The sequence below is a fragment of the Aquarana catesbeiana genome, linkage group LG02 (assembly GCF_042186555.1).
Source record: "Aquarana catesbeiana isolate 2022-GZ linkage group LG02, ASM4218655v1, whole genome shotgun sequence".
Classification (NCBI taxonomy): Eukaryota; Metazoa; Chordata; class Amphibia; order Anura; family Ranidae; genus Aquarana; species Aquarana catesbeiana.
The window spans coordinates 372,486,618-372,504,407 of NC_133325.1; the positions used below are offsets into that span (position 1 = coordinate 372,486,618).

General features: G+C 41.4%; 1 protein-coding gene across 4 annotated transcripts in view; it reads left to right on the top strand.

Annotated features, from left to right (window-relative positions):
- KCTD7 (potassium channel tetramerization domain containing 7) overlaps positions 1 to 5,022 on the top strand; it is a 30,724-nt gene extending 25,702 nt beyond the window's left edge. For all 4 annotated transcript variants that reach the window (XM_073615119.1, XM_073615121.1, XM_073615120.1 and 1 more), the window contains exon 4: positions 3,030 to 5,022. In XM_073615119.1, the coding sequence (XP_073471220.1) occupies positions 3,030 to 3,406 (377 nt within the window). In that variant the 3' untranslated portion in view covers positions 3,407 to 5,022. The remainder of the gene's footprint in view (positions 1 to 3,029) is intronic.
- Positions 5,023 to 17,790: the final 12,768 nt, after the last annotated feature.

Here is a 17,790-nt window from a genome sequence, read left to right on the forward strand (position 1 = left end):
GACCCCTTTCACACTGGGGTGGTTTTCAGGCACTTTAGCGCTGGAAATAGCCTCTGCCAAGCGCCTAAAAACCTCCTCCCATTCATTCAAGTGTGACTTTTCTCACTGGGCGGTGCACTTGTGGGACGTTCTGAAAAGTCCTGCAAGGAGCACCTTTGGGGTGGTTTGGAAACGCTGTATTTAGCGCTCCCAAAATGCCCGTCCCATTTGAATGAATGGGCAGCGCTTCGGAAGCGCCTGAAAAGCACTTCTGATGCGCCGCAACCCGGAAGTTTTTAAACTCTTCTTTGGGATTAAAAGCGCCCCGCTAGTGGCCGAAAAGCGCCGTTTAAACATTGCGAAAGCGCCGCTAAAACGAGCAGCGTGTTAGCACTAACGCGGCCCTGGTCCCAGTGTGAAAGGGGTCTGACTGTGTCTATTGAGAGTCAAATTTGCTTATTTTCTATTGTTAGGTGTCCAGAAATTGTTTCTTACAATGTCTAGGATGCCATAGCTTTATACCTATTTTAAAAGTCTCTGTATTGAAAAACAATGAATGTAACTACCACTTTTGATTCAGGTCCAGTAGAGTCATTTGTCAACATCTAAGTCAACAGAAAGTTAAAGAGTTGGATCATTGTGAATATCTGATGCACCTTGAATAAAATGTCTAGACTATACATTCCTGAACAGCAGTAAGTGTATCTGGAACCCCAGAACCCTCTCTTCCTTACACAAACTAGAAGTTTACAGCTACTATAATAGTGATTAAACAACCAACCCCCACCGGAAGATTTCATGATTTATTGTCATAGAACAATCAATTGAAATAAAATTTAATCAAGTGTAGTTTTGTTTGTTGTGAAATCTTTACAATAGGAGAGTTATTTTATGTTTTTTTATTTGTGTCATTGTCTTATTTTAAATCACGCTGGGGGGAAGAGATTTACTAAAACTTGTGCACACATAATCTGGTGTAGCTGTGTATAGTACCAATCAGCTTGTAGGTTTTATTGCCAAAGCTGAAGTTAGAAGCTGATTGGTGAGCTGCAACAAAAAGTTTAATAAAGCGCTTAGACCCAGGTGTATTGTTCAGTGTGGTTGTAAGAGAGAACAACAGTCTCTCAAATTTGCATGTAGATAACAGCCTCTAAAAGTTCCATGGTTAAGGCCGGATTTACACCTATGCAAATTAGATGCGGGTTTCCCCGCATCTAATTCGCATAGCAGGAGAATGTGACTGGCTCCCAATGGAGCCGGTTCACATATCTCTGTTGCGGCTGCGGAGCGCACTGCACAGAAACGCTGTGCGTCATTGGACGTTTCAGGGCCAAATTCAGGCATAGATTCGCCCTGATTCATCCCTGAAACGGCGAACAGAGACGCACAGTGCTCCTGTGCGATCCGCAGCCAGTTCCAGTGTGAACCGAGCCTTAAAGTGGTTTATTGAAACATGAGTGGTAAAAACTTACATGAAGTCTGCCAACCCAGAAATCCAGTCTCTGTCCACAAGTCCCAGTGGCTGAATAGCCATGCCTGTCCTCAGATGGAAGGGTCCTGGGTGTATCTCTACGCTTGCCAGTGATGCCGTAGCTGATTGGTAACTATGTACAGCTGCCCCAGATTCCGTGTGCACCAGTTTTGGTAAATCTCCCCCCCCCTAGTGTGATTTCAATTATGACAATGACAAAAATAAAAAACGTAAAATAACTGCCTGGATGAGTACACACCCTGTTTTGTGCAACACACCTAAATCATCATAGATGCAGCTAATTACTTTCTAAAGTCACATAGGGGTATATTTACTAAAACCAGAGAGTGCAAAATCCTTTGCAGCTGTGCATCGAAACCAATCAGCTTGCAGGTTTTTTTTTTTTGTCAAAGCTTAATTGAACAAGCGGAAGTTAGAAGCTGATTGGCTACCATGCACAGCTGCACCAGATTTTGCACTCTCCAGTTTTAGTAAATCAAGCCCCATCATCTATGTGGCGTCAAGAGCTTTAAAGAGATTGTAGTAAAATACATGCTTTTTTGGAAGGTCCAACTTCTGGTGAGTATTCTGGCATAACCGATACCATGAAGACAAAGAGCACTCCAGTGGCTGAGAACCAAAGCACCATACAGGCAACAGCTGTTGCCTGGGTGTTTTATCAGTCACAGTTTGATGAGAAAGTGGCACAACAAGCCAATAATTTCTATATCTCACAAATATCTGGCCTACATCTTGACAGAAGTCACGTGAGAGATTCTGAAGTCAGTTGAAATAAGATTCTATTTTGTGACGAGATCAGAATTGAGCTTCTTGGTCATCCAAACGCTGCATACCATGATAAACACACCTTTCGCACTGTGAAACATGAGGGTGGCAGCATAATGGTAATGCTGTATGGATGTTTTTCTGCAAGAGACCCGGGAATGCTTGTGATGGTAGAGAGTAGGTTAAATGCAGCAAAATACAGGAACTTTGTAGAAGAAAAAAATATATACAGACTGCACAGGAACCATGAGCCTTTGTAAGAAATTTGGCTTCCAGTAAGACAGATACTTCAAGCATAAAACCAAAATTACACAAGAATGGCTTAGAAACAGCAATGTTCATATTCAAAAAATGGGTAAATTGAGTCCAAATCTACATCCAATACAGAATTTTAGATTGGACATGAAAAAGGCAGTTTACAGTACTTATGATTTCCATGAAACCTAAAAGAGCTAGAGCAGTTCTGCAAAGAGGAATGGGGCAAAACTGTAGTATGCAGCTGTGCAAAACTGATATAAACCCAATCACAGACTCAAGGCTTACAGTACATTACTTCCTAAACACTAACTTGAAGGGGTGTAAAGTTATATTTTATAATTAATGTCAATCCCTTGAAAAGAGATTTGTTTTCACTTGTAATTAAAGATGTGTTGATCAGTGTGAAACACGTATTGCTGTAGGCTTTTTTTAAAGAGTGTATTGAAGGTTCAGAACCTCAAAGCCATGTTTTTAGAATTTACAAATCGGAGTATTTTCATTGGATTTAAATGTTCCTAAAACGTTTCTTTTAAAGATCACTTGGAGCGCATCATTGAAATTGGAAAGCTGCGGGCTATCCAGAGAAAGGCACGATTTGCTAAGCTGAAGGTCTGTGTCTTCAAGGAAGAGATGCCTATTACCCCTTATGAGTGCCCTCAATTTAATGCACTACGATTTGAGAGGAGTGAGACTGAGTCAAAGCACTTTGAGCACCACTGCGAGGTAGATGTGTCTTTTGGTCCCTGGGAAGCAGTGGCAGACGTATATGATCTTCTGCACTGTATAGTTAGTGACCTGTCTGAGAGGGGCATCGCCGTGGAACACCAATGCATTGGAGTGTGTGACAAGCACCTTGTTAATCACTATTATTGCAAACGTCCAATCTATGAATTCAAGATCACTTGGTGGTGAGATGCTGCAATTATAGTATGAAAGACCAAACTGCACCTTGGACCAAATAACTTCTGAAATGCACTGCAAGTGTGACTCACAGACTGTTAACCATGTATATCAATATTTAAAGTGTACTAAAAACTCCATACAGTACAAGAGCTTCTCCAGAGTTACTGGGCAAGTTCAAAGGTTGTTTGCACTAAAATCACAAATACTAATTGTTTAGTATGAAAAAAATAATCTTTAATTTTGTATATATACTAGAGACAAATTTGTAAGAATAATTTAGTGGTGTAATTTGTTGCCCAGCTGTTTTAGGCTGGCTTCTTATTTTTAGTATGTACCATATATTGTATTTAATAATGTTTTAGCATATACTGACATGAAGTATATAGGAAGCACTTAGGATCTATAGAGGCATTTGCAAACCAGACAAAATGGGCTTGCACTCTATATATTTAGTCATTTGGTGCAGTAATAAAAGTCAGACATCCACACATGACTACAAATTCTAACTCTACATTTGTTAATACAAGCCACAATTGAGCATGTGTAAAAAAAAACCGCTGTCATCCGAATACGGTGTGTTTTGTTGTTTAGGTTTGATATGTTCATTTTTAGCCTCAATATGTCAAATGAATGTTGGCTTTTTTTTTGTCATGCAAGGCAACCTGCTCACTTATCAAATGTTTGCATCGGTGCATGAAAACATATTAATAGAGTGGTTTCTGATTACCTATGTCACTATAAATAACTATACTTTTACAGTTTCATCATTGACATTTATGATGATATCATTATAATGATGTCATTGGAGACTTTGTTTACTTGCCACACATTCCTTCTTGTTGGAGGGCCAGCCAGGTGCTACATAAGCTTCTTGGTAGGTCTCCATATAACTGCTTTTATTGCACCAGTCTCATTGAAGAGTGGCAAGGCAATTGGCTGGGATTTAACCAAAAAATGAGGCTCCAGTAACAAAATAAAACTAAATTGAAGAGGGACATGTAAGGTCATGGCAGGCATCTTGAGGTACTTACACCTAGCCTTGGTTCCAATCTATGCATGCGTGGGTGCACGTGTAGGGCAGCCCATTCATTTAAATGGACTGCCCTACCCACGAGAAACATGGGGAAAGAAGTCCCTGGCCCTTGTGTAAAATTGCCTCACACAGAACTGTGGTTGCTGACTCATTGGGGGTGTAAAGGTACACATATCCTGGAAGTCTGTCTGATCCATTAGATTAAGTAATTGTACAGTGACATAGTGCATTTGCTATTGCAGTCATCATACAGCAGTATCTACAACGCTGGTTATTTTGGAAAGTGCTCTTTGCTGAGCATTTATCAGTCAATAATGGGAGTTATTTTTGGTCTGTGTATGCATCTTTTTCACTTATACAGGAAGTGCTAAACACAAATATAGTATAGTGTAATAACACATAATGACCAAATTACCTCTTCCTATTTGTCTGAATACAGTAACTGAGGTTTGATTAGTTAGTACAGGTTACTATTATTTCCACTTTATTATTGAATTTTTTAGGTACCATAAGCATATGCCATATTTTTTGCCGTGGTCTAATACAAACATTTATCAAACTGCAATGGCAATAAATAAGTGCTTTAAACTGTGCTACTCTCAATAATAGATTTGTTTCCTTCTTACAAATAACTGTGAAAACATATACTGTATTCTATGTAATGCAAGGCCATGCTGCATGTGGATACACACAAAGACAGACTTGTGTAAAGACACTTATATTTACATACTGTATTTATTTCATGTAATTTGGGTAAGGAAATTGGATGACAAATGTTAAAGATTTACACTCGAACTGACATGTAAATTCTTTTTCCACGTTTAAGCTGTATTTTTACTGGCATTTTTTTTTGTATAAATAATAGCTGCATCGAAAACCAATCGTAGGTGATGGCAGGCTATTATATATTATAGAATAATTGCAAAGTGAAATAGAGTGCCCTCTTGACATACTGGATGCACTGAGATTACTGTGTATGTGAAGTGTCAGCTCAGCACAAAGTGTGCCTTAGAAAAAAACAGCCATTCCTTTAGGGTCACTCTGCTATTCTGACTAAGAATAAGCTAGACATTCCTTCCTTTTACAGTATATACAATCTCAGGTTTTGATCCACTTTATATCTGTTGTAGCCGTGTAATTTCTTTCTTGTCCATTAAGGGACACCTACAAGTGTCCAGTGTCTAATCAGACACCGGCAAACAAATAATTGTAGGCTGCCCTAGGATCCTCTACCCAGAATGCTTCAGCTTTTTGCTAGTGTCCCACAAGGATGGACAGACTTCAGCTCTGCTGAGAAAAGTTTAACTAGTCTTACCTAGCATTTTTTCTTCAGTTTTATTCTCCTTCTATCAACTTCAAAGTTATGGCGCTTTTTACAGTCCTTCATGCACTGTAAAAGTTTCCTGTGGAGTGCTTTCCAAGTTCAGAGCAGTAGCATTGCCTCAGCACTTGTCCTGTCTCTGAAAACTTACTCTGTTGAGTAAGGTGAGTTAGGCTGAAATATTGGAAGCTACCTCACAATTTGCACTGCTGGACGCCTTTCAAATTTCCTGCAACCACCTGTTTTACTGCCATTAGGATTAACACCGAGTGGCTAAGCACTTAAGCCATTCACTGAGTGGAGTTTTATGCACGCTTTCCTGCCATTTAACATAGAGGAAGTACCATTTGCTGCTGTGTCTGTCTGATCCTGTGGCCCCCGCCTCACACTTTGGGCCTATCTGCATCACTGCTATGCAGTTGAAACATGTCTAGACACACAGGGCACAGCCCTGTAGTTATGATTGTTCCTGGTCAATATTCCCATTATGGTTTCTGAATCTGAAGGAAACGACCCCTGCAAACTAATTTCTAGTGACCCAGTAGTTGTAAGGTTTACATCATCTGAGCTTCCATCAGCTGCTTTGGTTAAGGCTATGACCCCTATCCTGCTATCAGGGGCCTCTACTGCATTCAAGTTCTAATGGATACTGGCTGCAGGAGATCTAAGTTTGCCTTGTTGCCATCCTGGGAAGAGTTTCTGTCCTTAGAACAGGCAGGCTGAGCTATTAATCACTGCGACCATCTCTGACTTGGATTCAGACTGCCAACAGTTTATCTCTGAAGAGACTGTTTTTGGAGCACTGCTACTTCTGTCTGTTGCCTCAGAATTACAAGGGGTAATTTCGGACCTTATTGATGCAGTGAGTACTACCCTGTATTTTAAGGATCAGCTTGCTGTCTCCAGCATTGGGTCTTTCAGAGCTCCTACAGCTGCAAAGACCTTTCAGCTACACTGCTGCTCGAGGTTTTCCTCTATGCAAACTGGAAGTACACGGTAGGGTCCTGGGCTTCACCTGAAAGTGTGTTGGAACTGTTGCCCTTCCAGAGGGAATTTGATAAATGGTGACTTTTGTCCACTGTGGATCTGCCAGCGACCCACCCTAACATGAAAATAGCTAAATCTGTAGAGGGCATGTAAAACTTTGAATTCTTCTGACCAGCAGTTAGACTCCTAGTTTGCTCTGGTAGGTTTTGCTCTCCATTTTGTATTGGCTGTAACCCTAATCTGTCAAACCATGACAGAATGGGTCAGATCCCTCAAAAAGGATCTCTCCAAATATGGTGTAGACAACTTTTTGATTAAGCATGTGAAATAGTTATCTGGAGCCTTAGGCTTCTGTTGTGATGGCTCGTTACAAGCACACACACTTAAGTTTCAGGTTTGACATCCATACAGATACCCAGGGGACTCTGGTTAAGGTGCTGGGATAATGATGCCATATCAAAAGATATACTCATGATACACAGCACTCATTTAAATTATAAAGTACATTGCCCAATATTCCTTCCAACATTAAAGTGCAATATTGAAATCACATCACTTATTACAATACACTTCCATGTAATAAAACTCATAGAAATTTCACACACTAAAAGTGCTTAAAGTATATCCTTGATTATTCAAAAAGTGCTGTGCAAATAAAGTGCAATATAATCCATAAGGTGTCTTCAGTGTGTCACTCCACCAATTTGTCACCACCACTGCCACTCAGGAGAACTCACCAGAAAACCAGGACCCCCCGAGTTGAGTGGGTCAATATATGCCTTATCCCCTCAGGGGATCAATTATTCAGGAACCAGGACAGCTACACACTCTCCATTACAGTCATCTGAAGCCCAAAAGAAAGAGAGCTCCAATAGTGTAAAACAATAAAAAACACAGGTTTTAATGCTTACATTGAACAGTGCATTCTGTCCTGCACCCTGAATTAAACACTCCATTACATTACAGTCCTACTCCACTATACCAAGTGAGAGCTCAAGCTGTTTACCCAATTCTAATCAAACACACACCCACACAGGTTGAACTGGATGGACTAGTGACTTTATTCAGTCTAACAAACTATGATACAATGAGTATATCTAACCACCTCCAAGTGTACTTTGTGGCATGATGTCACTTCTTGTAGCCCCGCCTTTACGTACATTTCTTTCCGATGATGTCCTTGTATGCAAAGAACATCTGTCTTGCTTGGCCTTTGTGGAACATCATCTCTTTGGGTCTTCACTTGAAACTGTTAATAGGTATGCCACTTGAGGCCAGGGCATACTCCTGCCTCCACACAGAAGGTCTAGGGAAGGTTGGTGGAATCCCGCTCTTTTTAGTCATCTACTTCTGCAGTAGGTACTTTGCTCCTTACAGGGCTTTCTGTCTCTCCTATTTTTTATTCTGTCCCCCCCCCCCCCCTTGTTATGGGGTGTAGTTTCTGAGCAGGGTAATGTGTCTGTCTCCATGTAGTCCCCGGTGTAATCCTGCAGCCTATCCATGTGGCTGAGAAGGATTCTCCTTCCTCTATGTGTGGCACTTTGCTCTTTGGGGAATCATCTTCCCTGGGGCCAATCTTCTTTTAGAACAGGTAGTTTCTTCAACATCAGGAATCCCATCCTGGGCAGATGTACTGGTTTAGACTCTGGTGGACACGACCAAGGTGTCCTGGATCTGGGGGACCAGAAGTTTTCTTACACCTATTGCTCGAGGTTGGGCATAGGTAGGGCATATTCTCAGAAGGATCCTCCTGGAGTGCCCCTGCAGCACCTTTATGCCTCATTCTCAGTTCTACCTGGTGATTCCTTATCTCATCGTTCTGGGGCCTAGGACCTCACTTCTTTTTCCTGTCTACCCTTGTAAGGGTGCCTTTGCACTCTATCCCTTCAATCACATTGACTTTAGGCTATTATGTGATTGAAGGGATAGTGATGGTTGGATCACAGTACATTGTGTTGTTCATCTTTTATACACAGAGGTTTAAAGGGATAGGGCAGCATAATTTGTGAACAACACTAGATATCTTCTGTTCAGATATTTTGCAGGCATCTCCCTAATTTTGGTTTTTAGTTATTATTTGCATTTTGTGTTTTTTATATAAACACGGAGTGCAGAGTTAAAACATTATATAGAACTTTTCCAATATTTTGTTGTACACATCAGGTTGTGCATCTTTGTTATGATTTCACCTTTTTTTGGTGGGTTTTGATTGATCACATTCTTGATAGTTCAGATTCGGGTTCCCTTCAGTATGGAGTCATTCCTTCTGGTGATGACCAAAATCTTGAGCATCAGGTTAATTCTCTGTTTCTGACCTCTAGTCCTTTTGGCAGGTTCCCCTATCTGGTAGGAGGCTTTTTTCTAATCTGATTAGTCATCGGCTCAGATTGGTCCTCAGGTGGCATCTAGGCAGCAGTCAGTCTCCAGTTCTTGTGTTGAGCTTGTTAGTGATTGTTGCTCTGTTGTCCATCCCTCAGTTGGACTGCTTTTGGATGTCCAACAGTATCGGAACTTCTGTGTCCTCATTGGACTCAAAGAAAGCTAGTTTATGGTGAGTGAAAAAATCCTATTTTACATGGCGTGGGTAGGATGTTCCTTTCTTCCAGTGTTATTATTATTTATTGTATTTCTATAGCACCAACATGTTATGCAGCAGTGTTGTTTTCTTTCTACAGGGACACTAATGGCTGGTACACTCTATAAGAAAATCAGGCAAACATTTTCATCTGAGGAATGATCGTACGATTTTCTGATGAAGTGTAATTCCCGAAGGGACAAACTCCAGAACTTTTCTTGAACGAGGAGAAAACAAACAATTTTTGTTTAATGTGTACTGTTTTTGTACGATTTAAATACAAGAAAAATCAGAAACGAAAGACTGCGCATAGCATACTAGCTCATTATGAATGACTTCCCCTATATCGAAGCCCCCGCAGCGCTCCTCGTACCCCACTCCGGCATCGTTCCAAGAGTTACTTCCGGGTATCACGGGCTCCGGCGCTGTGATTGGCTGGAGCCGCAATGACGTCACTCCCACGCGGGAGCCGTCGGTAACGGCACACTGATGCCACGTACGCACGGTCGGATTTTCCGACGAGAAATGTTCAATGGGAGCTTGTTGTCGGAAATTCTGAACGTGTGTAGGCTCCATTGGACTTTTTCTGTCGGAGTTACCGACAAACAAAATTTGAGATCTGGATCTCAAATTTTCCGACAACAAAATCCGTTGTCGTAAATTCCGATTGTGTGTACACAATTCCGACGCACAAAGTTCCATGCATGCTCAGAATCAAGCAGAAGAGCCGCACTGGCTATTGAACTTCGTTTTTCTCAGCTCGTCGTATGTGTTGTACGTCACCGCGTTGTTGGCGATCGCAATTTCCGACAAGATTTGTGTGACCGTGTGTAAGCAAGACAAGTTTGAGCTAACATCCATCGGCAAAAAAACATGGATTTTGTTGTCGGAATGTGCGATCGGGTGTACGCAGCATTACTGTGCGCATGTGACAATGACGTCGGCACATGCATATACAGGGGATATCTCTTATGCCCTGTACACACGGTCGGATTTTCCGATGGAAAAAGTGCAATCGGATTGTGTTGTCAGAAATTCCGATCGTGTGTGGGCTCCATCGGACTTTTGCCGTTGGAATTTCCGACACACAGAGTTTATAAAATTTTCCGACAACAAAATCCGATCCTTTAAATTCCGATCGCGTGTACACAAATTCGATGCACAAAGTGCCACGCATGTTCAGAATAAATTAAGAGACGAAAGTTATTGGCTACTGCCCCGTTTATAGTCCCAATGTACGTGTTTTATGTCACCGCGTTCAGAATGATCGGATTTTCTGACAACTTTGTGCGGCCGTGTGTATGCAAGACAAGTTTGGCCCAAAATCCATCGGAAAAATACAGATGGATTTTGTTGTCGGAATGTCCATCAATGTCCGATCGTGTGTACAGGGCATTAAACCGTGCAGGTTTAGGAGATATCCAGGGTAGCTACAGGTAAGCCTTATTATAGGCTTACCTGTAGCAAAAAGTGGTTGTAAAGGGTTTACAACCACTTTAAAAGGCATATTTTATTGGTCAAATATGCAAAGTAATGAAATGGTTAAAGCAGACCAAATGCCTTAGTTGGCTTTAAAGCTAATGCCCTAAAGTGTTTCAGTAACAAATATTTTAAAGTACAACACAGAATGTAGAGCAGTGTCCTGCAAACAGGGATTCTCTGATATGCAAACAGCTGCCTAGTTTCCAAGTCTGCAACCCTTCTACTAGTACCTTACTACTAAGGCTGCTCATCACAGTGATGAGCCAATAGTAAGGCGAAGAAGGTAGTAGGGAAAAGGAAGAGTGGTTCACTGTAAAAGCTATTGGCATACAAGAGCACACAAATGTCGAGGGGATCTTGCAGCATTCTGTGGAAAAATGGGTCTGATATGCAGGAAACCTGGAGTGTGATTGGCAGTTAATATTGTGTGATACAGGTGCACATTTTTTGGTGTTTTGCAGATGTGGGGACTGCTTCCACTCCAGTAGGTACTATGTACTCTTAAACCTTGTACTAGTTCTCTTTATTAAACACTAGTAAAAATAAATCTGTAAAAAATATATCCAAATACCGCAAAAAAATAAATAAAAAAATAAAACAAACACACACAGAACTGCTACAACGGTAAAGAATATAGTCCTTACTTCATTCTACATTATTTAAGGTATGCTCATCCAATATTCTTTCACAGTGAATTGAAAGTAGTGATAAAGATGTAGTGTGTTTCGTTTTCATGCTAGTCTTATTTGAATTGATTTTTAATATCCAGTACTGGACACATGCCAGTCAACTGCAAAAATATTGCCACACTGCTGATGCAACCTACCACCAACAGTTTTTCTCCAAACAATGAAATAATGAAATGACATAACCGGCGGTGGTAGTGGTAGGTTTCATTGATTTGTGATTAAAGGGTAATTAAAAGTCTCTGGAATTTTTTCTTGTGTCTGACTAGCCTAATGCTGGCCATACACTATACGAAAAATCGTTCAAACCCATTTTCGAAAAAACGAACATTCGGCTGTGAGAGCAAACGAGAGTGCCATAATGTAATGACTGATAAATCATTCGATACACATAAATGAATCAATTTTTTTGTTCGTTTTTTCACATATACCTAGTGCAAACAGTTTGGATGGGAAACACATTAACCTTTCAATTTACCGTTCGTTCGGCAGAAAATTTCCAAACTTGTCTCCTTTTTTCGGCTCAAAAACGTCCTAACCGATTACCGATTTGTGCCCATTAACTGGCCGAAAAACTAACAAACTGTCTAAATGACCAAATTTCGGCCGATTTTTTGTATAGTGTATGGCCAGCATTAGACTATGATGGTTAAAAGTGAAAAAATACTATTTGCTATAGTATGTAATACTTTGGTTTTCTTAAACGTTTAATAAAAGCACAAGGTGTACTCTTAGAAATACAGTATGATGTAAAATGTCAGTAATACTGACCTCTGTGTTCACACAATATTACATATATTTACCACATGTAATGTTTAGTAATTATGACAAGTACTAAATAAATACATTCTGCTACAAATGAGTCAATGATAATATTCCAATATATGTGTCCAGAACTGGCAATATAGAATTTCAGAAACTATACTACTCACTCTGTGTCAATATTTTTGCATTACCTTAGATTATTATTTTTTTTTAATAATAGGAATTTAAGTTGCTTTTTATCTATCTGTAGAAGCCTCTTAGTGAAGCACTAAAATCAGAGGAGTGGTATCGTCCATTGCAGTAAGATTGATCCGATTACAACTCCCTTTTTTTCTGTGTGTTGACGAAATTAGAAAGAAATGAATGCCCAGTCAGTACCTTGCATTGTTTGTATGTGGTCAAAATTTACTGACACATAGGGGTTCATTTACAAAAGGCAAATCCACTGTACACTACAAGTGCACTGCAAGTGCAACTGGAAGTGCAGTCACTGTAGATCTGAGCGGAAGATCTGAAATGAGGGGAAGCTCTGCTGATTCCTATTATCCAATCGTGTACAAGCAAAAATGCAGTTTTTTATTTTCCTTGCATGTCCCCCTCACATCTACAGCAACTACACTTGGAACGTCAGGTCTAAAGCTGGCCATAGATAGATCGAAATTTGTCTGGTTCAGCAGGGACCGGCCAAATTTCGAGACATCTATGGTCACCTGGTGATCAATTCTTGAACGGGACTGTTGGAAAATTTTTGCTCGATCAGCTCATGCAGCGAAATGTACAATATTCTGGCAGTGGAAATGAGTCCCACTGTCAGAATATACTAGTGTATTGAGGAGGATTGCTTCATCCACCTCCAATGTGTGGATGGTGGAATCCATTCTTTTTTTTGATCAGCCAGCTGGCTTTAAAAAAAAGAACACAAATCACCTATAGGCAGCTTTAGTGCCAGAAATTAGAACTGTATTTGTTACAACACAGCAACGGGGCCAACTGAAGTATCAGTAAAAGGTGGGACTAACCCTTTAATTTTATGATCATTACATACTGTATGTCAATTAAATGAGATTTGGATTTCAAAAAACTGTAACAACTGTATAGATTAAGGCAGCCTTTTTCAGCCAGTTTAGGTTTCTTCAGGGGTGCTTTGGCAAAATGCCTAAAAATTGCCCAAAAGTTGTATACCAGACAACGGGTGGATCAAGCCCCTCCCTTTTAGTTACACAAAGGAAGAGGTTTTCATTGTGCACCTTTACAACCTTCTACCCACTGCCATCCTAACAAGCAATTACGTCATCAGTTGATAAGGAGGACGTTGGGCCCTTGCACAGCATTCCTGTTTGCTCTCCCCAGCCCTCTCCATCAGCAATGGGGGTCACATTAGCTGAGTGAGGGAGAGAAATTTAGGGAGAAGAGAAACGCTGGAATACTAGTCAGTACCCGTGTGCAAAGGTGAGTTTGCTTTGGAAAAAAAAAAATCACCCCTACCATTGGGTGTCCTATGTGTGTGGATGTTGGTGCATCTAGGACACAGGTGCCTTCTTAAGGAAACCACCTAGTGACCTTCTGGTGGTAGGATGTAAGCGGCTTCGCAAGGAAGCCGCCTCGTGTTCTTCATTGCTAGGATGCAGCTGTTCAAACAAATAGCCTAGAATCCTCTATTGCAAGTTTAATGTTTTTGCCCAGCTGTATGCATGGGCAAAAGAAAACAATACACCTACGCTCAGATCAATAAAAAAAAACACTCTTTTTTTGCAGCTGTGTGCATGAGACCTTGAGGTGCACTGCAGCAAGGCAGTCCACTGGTTTTGAAAAAGCTGGCAGCACACCTTATCGTTTGGGAACAAAAAAAAGGGTAGGTACCAGGGCTTTTTTTCTGCCAGAATGCAGCGGAACACCATCCTGGCACCTATGGCAGCCCTCTCTGCTCCGACCTGTCATGTACCACATTAGCCGGTAGAGATTGTTTTCTGCCAACTTACTTCCTCTACCGGCTTCTCTGTACTAGCCCATGTGAGTCCTGCCCTCAATCAGGTCGGGTCTCAGCACTGCAGCTGCTTGTGGCCATCCAAGAGGCAGTTTACATCCCCGCCTGCCACCGCTACTCTGACAGTTCCGATGGGCGAAGCTCTCCGATCGTCACTTTACTGTGACGAGTTTAAAAGAAAAGAGCCCGTGCATACCTTACAGCAGTGGCGGCTTTCCAGAAGAGGTAAGGGAGCTGTGAAAGGGGGGAGGGGGAGAGCTTTTGGGAGAGTGAACATGTGCAGAGAGAACGGTGAAAGTGGGGTGTTGAGGGATCTATACAGAGAAAAAGTGTGGGGGGGGGGATTGGATCTGTTCAATGAAGAGAGCTGGGGGAAAATTTTAGCAGAGAGGAGAGCTGGGGTGGGGAGTTTAGCAGAGAGGGAAGCTGGGGAGGGGGGGGAGGGGGGGTTGCAAATAGGAGAACTGTGAAAGTGTGTGTGGAGGGGGGGTTGCAAATAGGAGAACTGTGAAAGTGTGTGTGGAGGGGGGATTTATGCAGATAGGAGAGCTGGGGGCAAATTAGGCAGGGAGGAGAGCAGGTTGGGGGAGATTTGTGCAGAGAGGAGAACTGGGAAAGGGGGAGATTTGTGCAGAGAGAACTGGGAAAGGGGGAGATTTGTTACATAGTAGGTGATGTTGAAAAAAGACACAAGTCCATCAAGTCCAACCTATGTGTGTGATTATATGTCAGTATTACATTGTATATCCCTGTATGTTGCGGTCCTTCAGGTGCTTATCTAATAGTTTTTTTAAACTATCGATCCCCCCCGCTGAGACCACCACCTGTGGAAGGAAATTCCACATCCTTGCTGCACTTACAGTAAAGAACTTGCTACGTAGTTTAAGGTTAAACCTCTTTTCTTCTAATTTTAATGAGTGGACACGTGTCTTGTTAAACTCCCTTCCGCGAAAAAGTTTTATCCCTATTGTGGGGTCACCAGTATGGTATTTGAAAATTGAAATCATATCCCCTCTCAAGCGTCTCTTCTCCAGAGAGAATAAGTTCAGTGCTCACAAACTTTCTTCATAACTAATGTCCTCCAGACCCTTTATTAGCTTTGTTGCCCTTCTTTGTACTCGCTCCATTTCCAGTACATCCTTCCTGAGGATTGGTGCCCAGAACTGGACAGCATACTCCAGGTGCGGCCGGACCAGAGTCTTGTAGAGCGGGAGAATTATTTCTTTATCCCTGGAGTTAATCCCTTTTTTAATGCATGCCAATATTCTGTTTGCTTTGTTAGCAGCAGCTTTGCATTGCATGCCACTGCTGAGCCTATCATATACTAGGACCCCCAGGTCCTTTTCCATCCTAGATTCCCCCAGAGGTTCTCCCCCCAGTGTATAGATTGCATTCATATTTTTGTCACCCAAATGCATTATTTTACATTTTTCTACATTAAACCTCATTTGTCATGTAGCTGCCCACCCCATTCATTTGTTCAGATCTTCTTGCAAGGTTTCCACATCCTGCGGAGAAGTTATTGCCCTGCTTAGCTTAGTATCGTCCGCAAATACAGAGATTGAACTGTTTACCCCATCCTCCATATCGTATATGAACAAATTTAAATGGGATTGGTTCCTGCACAGAACCCTGTGGGACCCCACTACCCACCCCTGACTATTCCGAGTATTCCCCATTTATCACCACCCTTTGAACTCACCCTTGTAGCCAGTTTTCAATCCATGTACTCACCCTATGGTCCATGCCAACGCACCTTATTTTGTACAGTAAACGTTTATGGGGAACTGTGTCAAATGCTTTTGCAAAATACAGATACACCACGTCTACGGGCCTTCCTTTATATAGATGGCAACTCACCTTCTCATAGAAGGTTAATAGATTGGTTTGGCAAGAACGATTCTTCATGAATCCATGCTGATTACTGCTAATGATACTGTTTTCATTACTAAAATCTTGTATATAGTCCCTTATCATCCGCTCCAAGAGCTTGCATACTATTGATGTTAGGCTAACTGATCTGTAATTCCCAGGGATATATTTTGGGCCCTTTTTAAATTTTGGTGCTACATTGGCTTTTCTCCAATCTGCTGGTACCATTCCAGTCAGTAGACTGTCAGTAAAAATTAGGAACAATGGTCTGGCAATTACTTGACTGAGTTCCCTAAGTACCCTCGGGTGCAAGCCATCCGATCTCGTTGATTTATTAATGTTAAGTTTCCCAAGTCTAATTCTAATTCTGTCCTCTGTTAGCCATAAGGGTGCTTCCTGTGATGTGTCCCAAAGATGAACACTGCAGTTTTGGTTACTGAAGCCCCCTGATTCCCTCGTGAAGACTGAGGAGAAGAATAAATTCAATACCTTCGCCATCTCCCCATCCTCCTTTGTAACCAAATGTCCTTCCTCATTCTTTATGGGGCCAAAATGGTCTGTCCTCCCTTTTTTACTGTTTACATACTTAAAAGATTTCTTGGGATTTTTTTTCTCTCCTCCGCTATGTGCCTTTCATGTTCTATCTTAGCCGCCCTAATTGCACCCTTACATTTCTTGTTGCATTCTTTATAATGTTTAAATGCTGATGATGATCCCTCAACCTTGTGTTTTTTGAAGGCCTTCTCTTTTGCTTTTATATGCATTTTTACATTGGCATTAAGCCATCCAGGACTTTTGTTTGCTCTTTTAAATTTATTACCCAATGGGATGCACTGGTTAATGCCCTTATTTAATATGCTCTTAAAGCGGACCCATCTCTCCTTCATGTTCTTTGTTCCTAAGATTGAATCCCAATTTATGCCTTCTAGCAAGGTTTGTAGTTTAGAGAAGTTGGCTCTTTTGAAATTCAGTGTATTTGTATTACCCTTATGCTTCCTATTTGTGGGATTTATACTGAAGCCAATTGACCTGTGATCGCTGTTTCCAAAATTTCTCCGTATTTCCACATCGTGATCAGGTCTGTATTGTTGGTAATCAGTAGATCTAGTAACGCTTTATAGCTAGTTGATGTATCTACCATCTGACCCATGAAATTGTTCTGAAAGACATTTAGGACCTGGCGAGCCTTAGACAAATGCGTGGTTCACTCCACCCAGTCTATGTCTGGATAATTAAAATCCCCCATTATGATAACACTTCCCACTGCTAATCCAAATTGTGATAAGAGGTCCGCCTCCTCCTCCTCCCTCAGGTTAGGGGGCCTATAGCATACTCCCAGTATTATTTTCCCCTCAGCTTCATTCCTTTGGAGCTCTACCCATAAGGATTCCCTCTCCTGCCTAGCTCCCTTAGTGATGTCATCTCTCACATTCACTTGTAATTATTCTTGATATACAGGCATACCCACCCCCTTTTTCACCCTCTCTATCCCTGTGATAAAGGGTATACCCTTGAATGGTTGCCAGCCAACCATAAGAGCTGTTGAACCATGTCTCTAAAATTCCCACAAAAATCCAAATCCTCCTCGTACAACAGTATCTTTAGTTCACCCGTCTTGTCCGCCAGGCTCCTGGCATTGGTGAACATACCACGTAGTTTAGGCCGGTTGCATACTATCCTCTTATTGG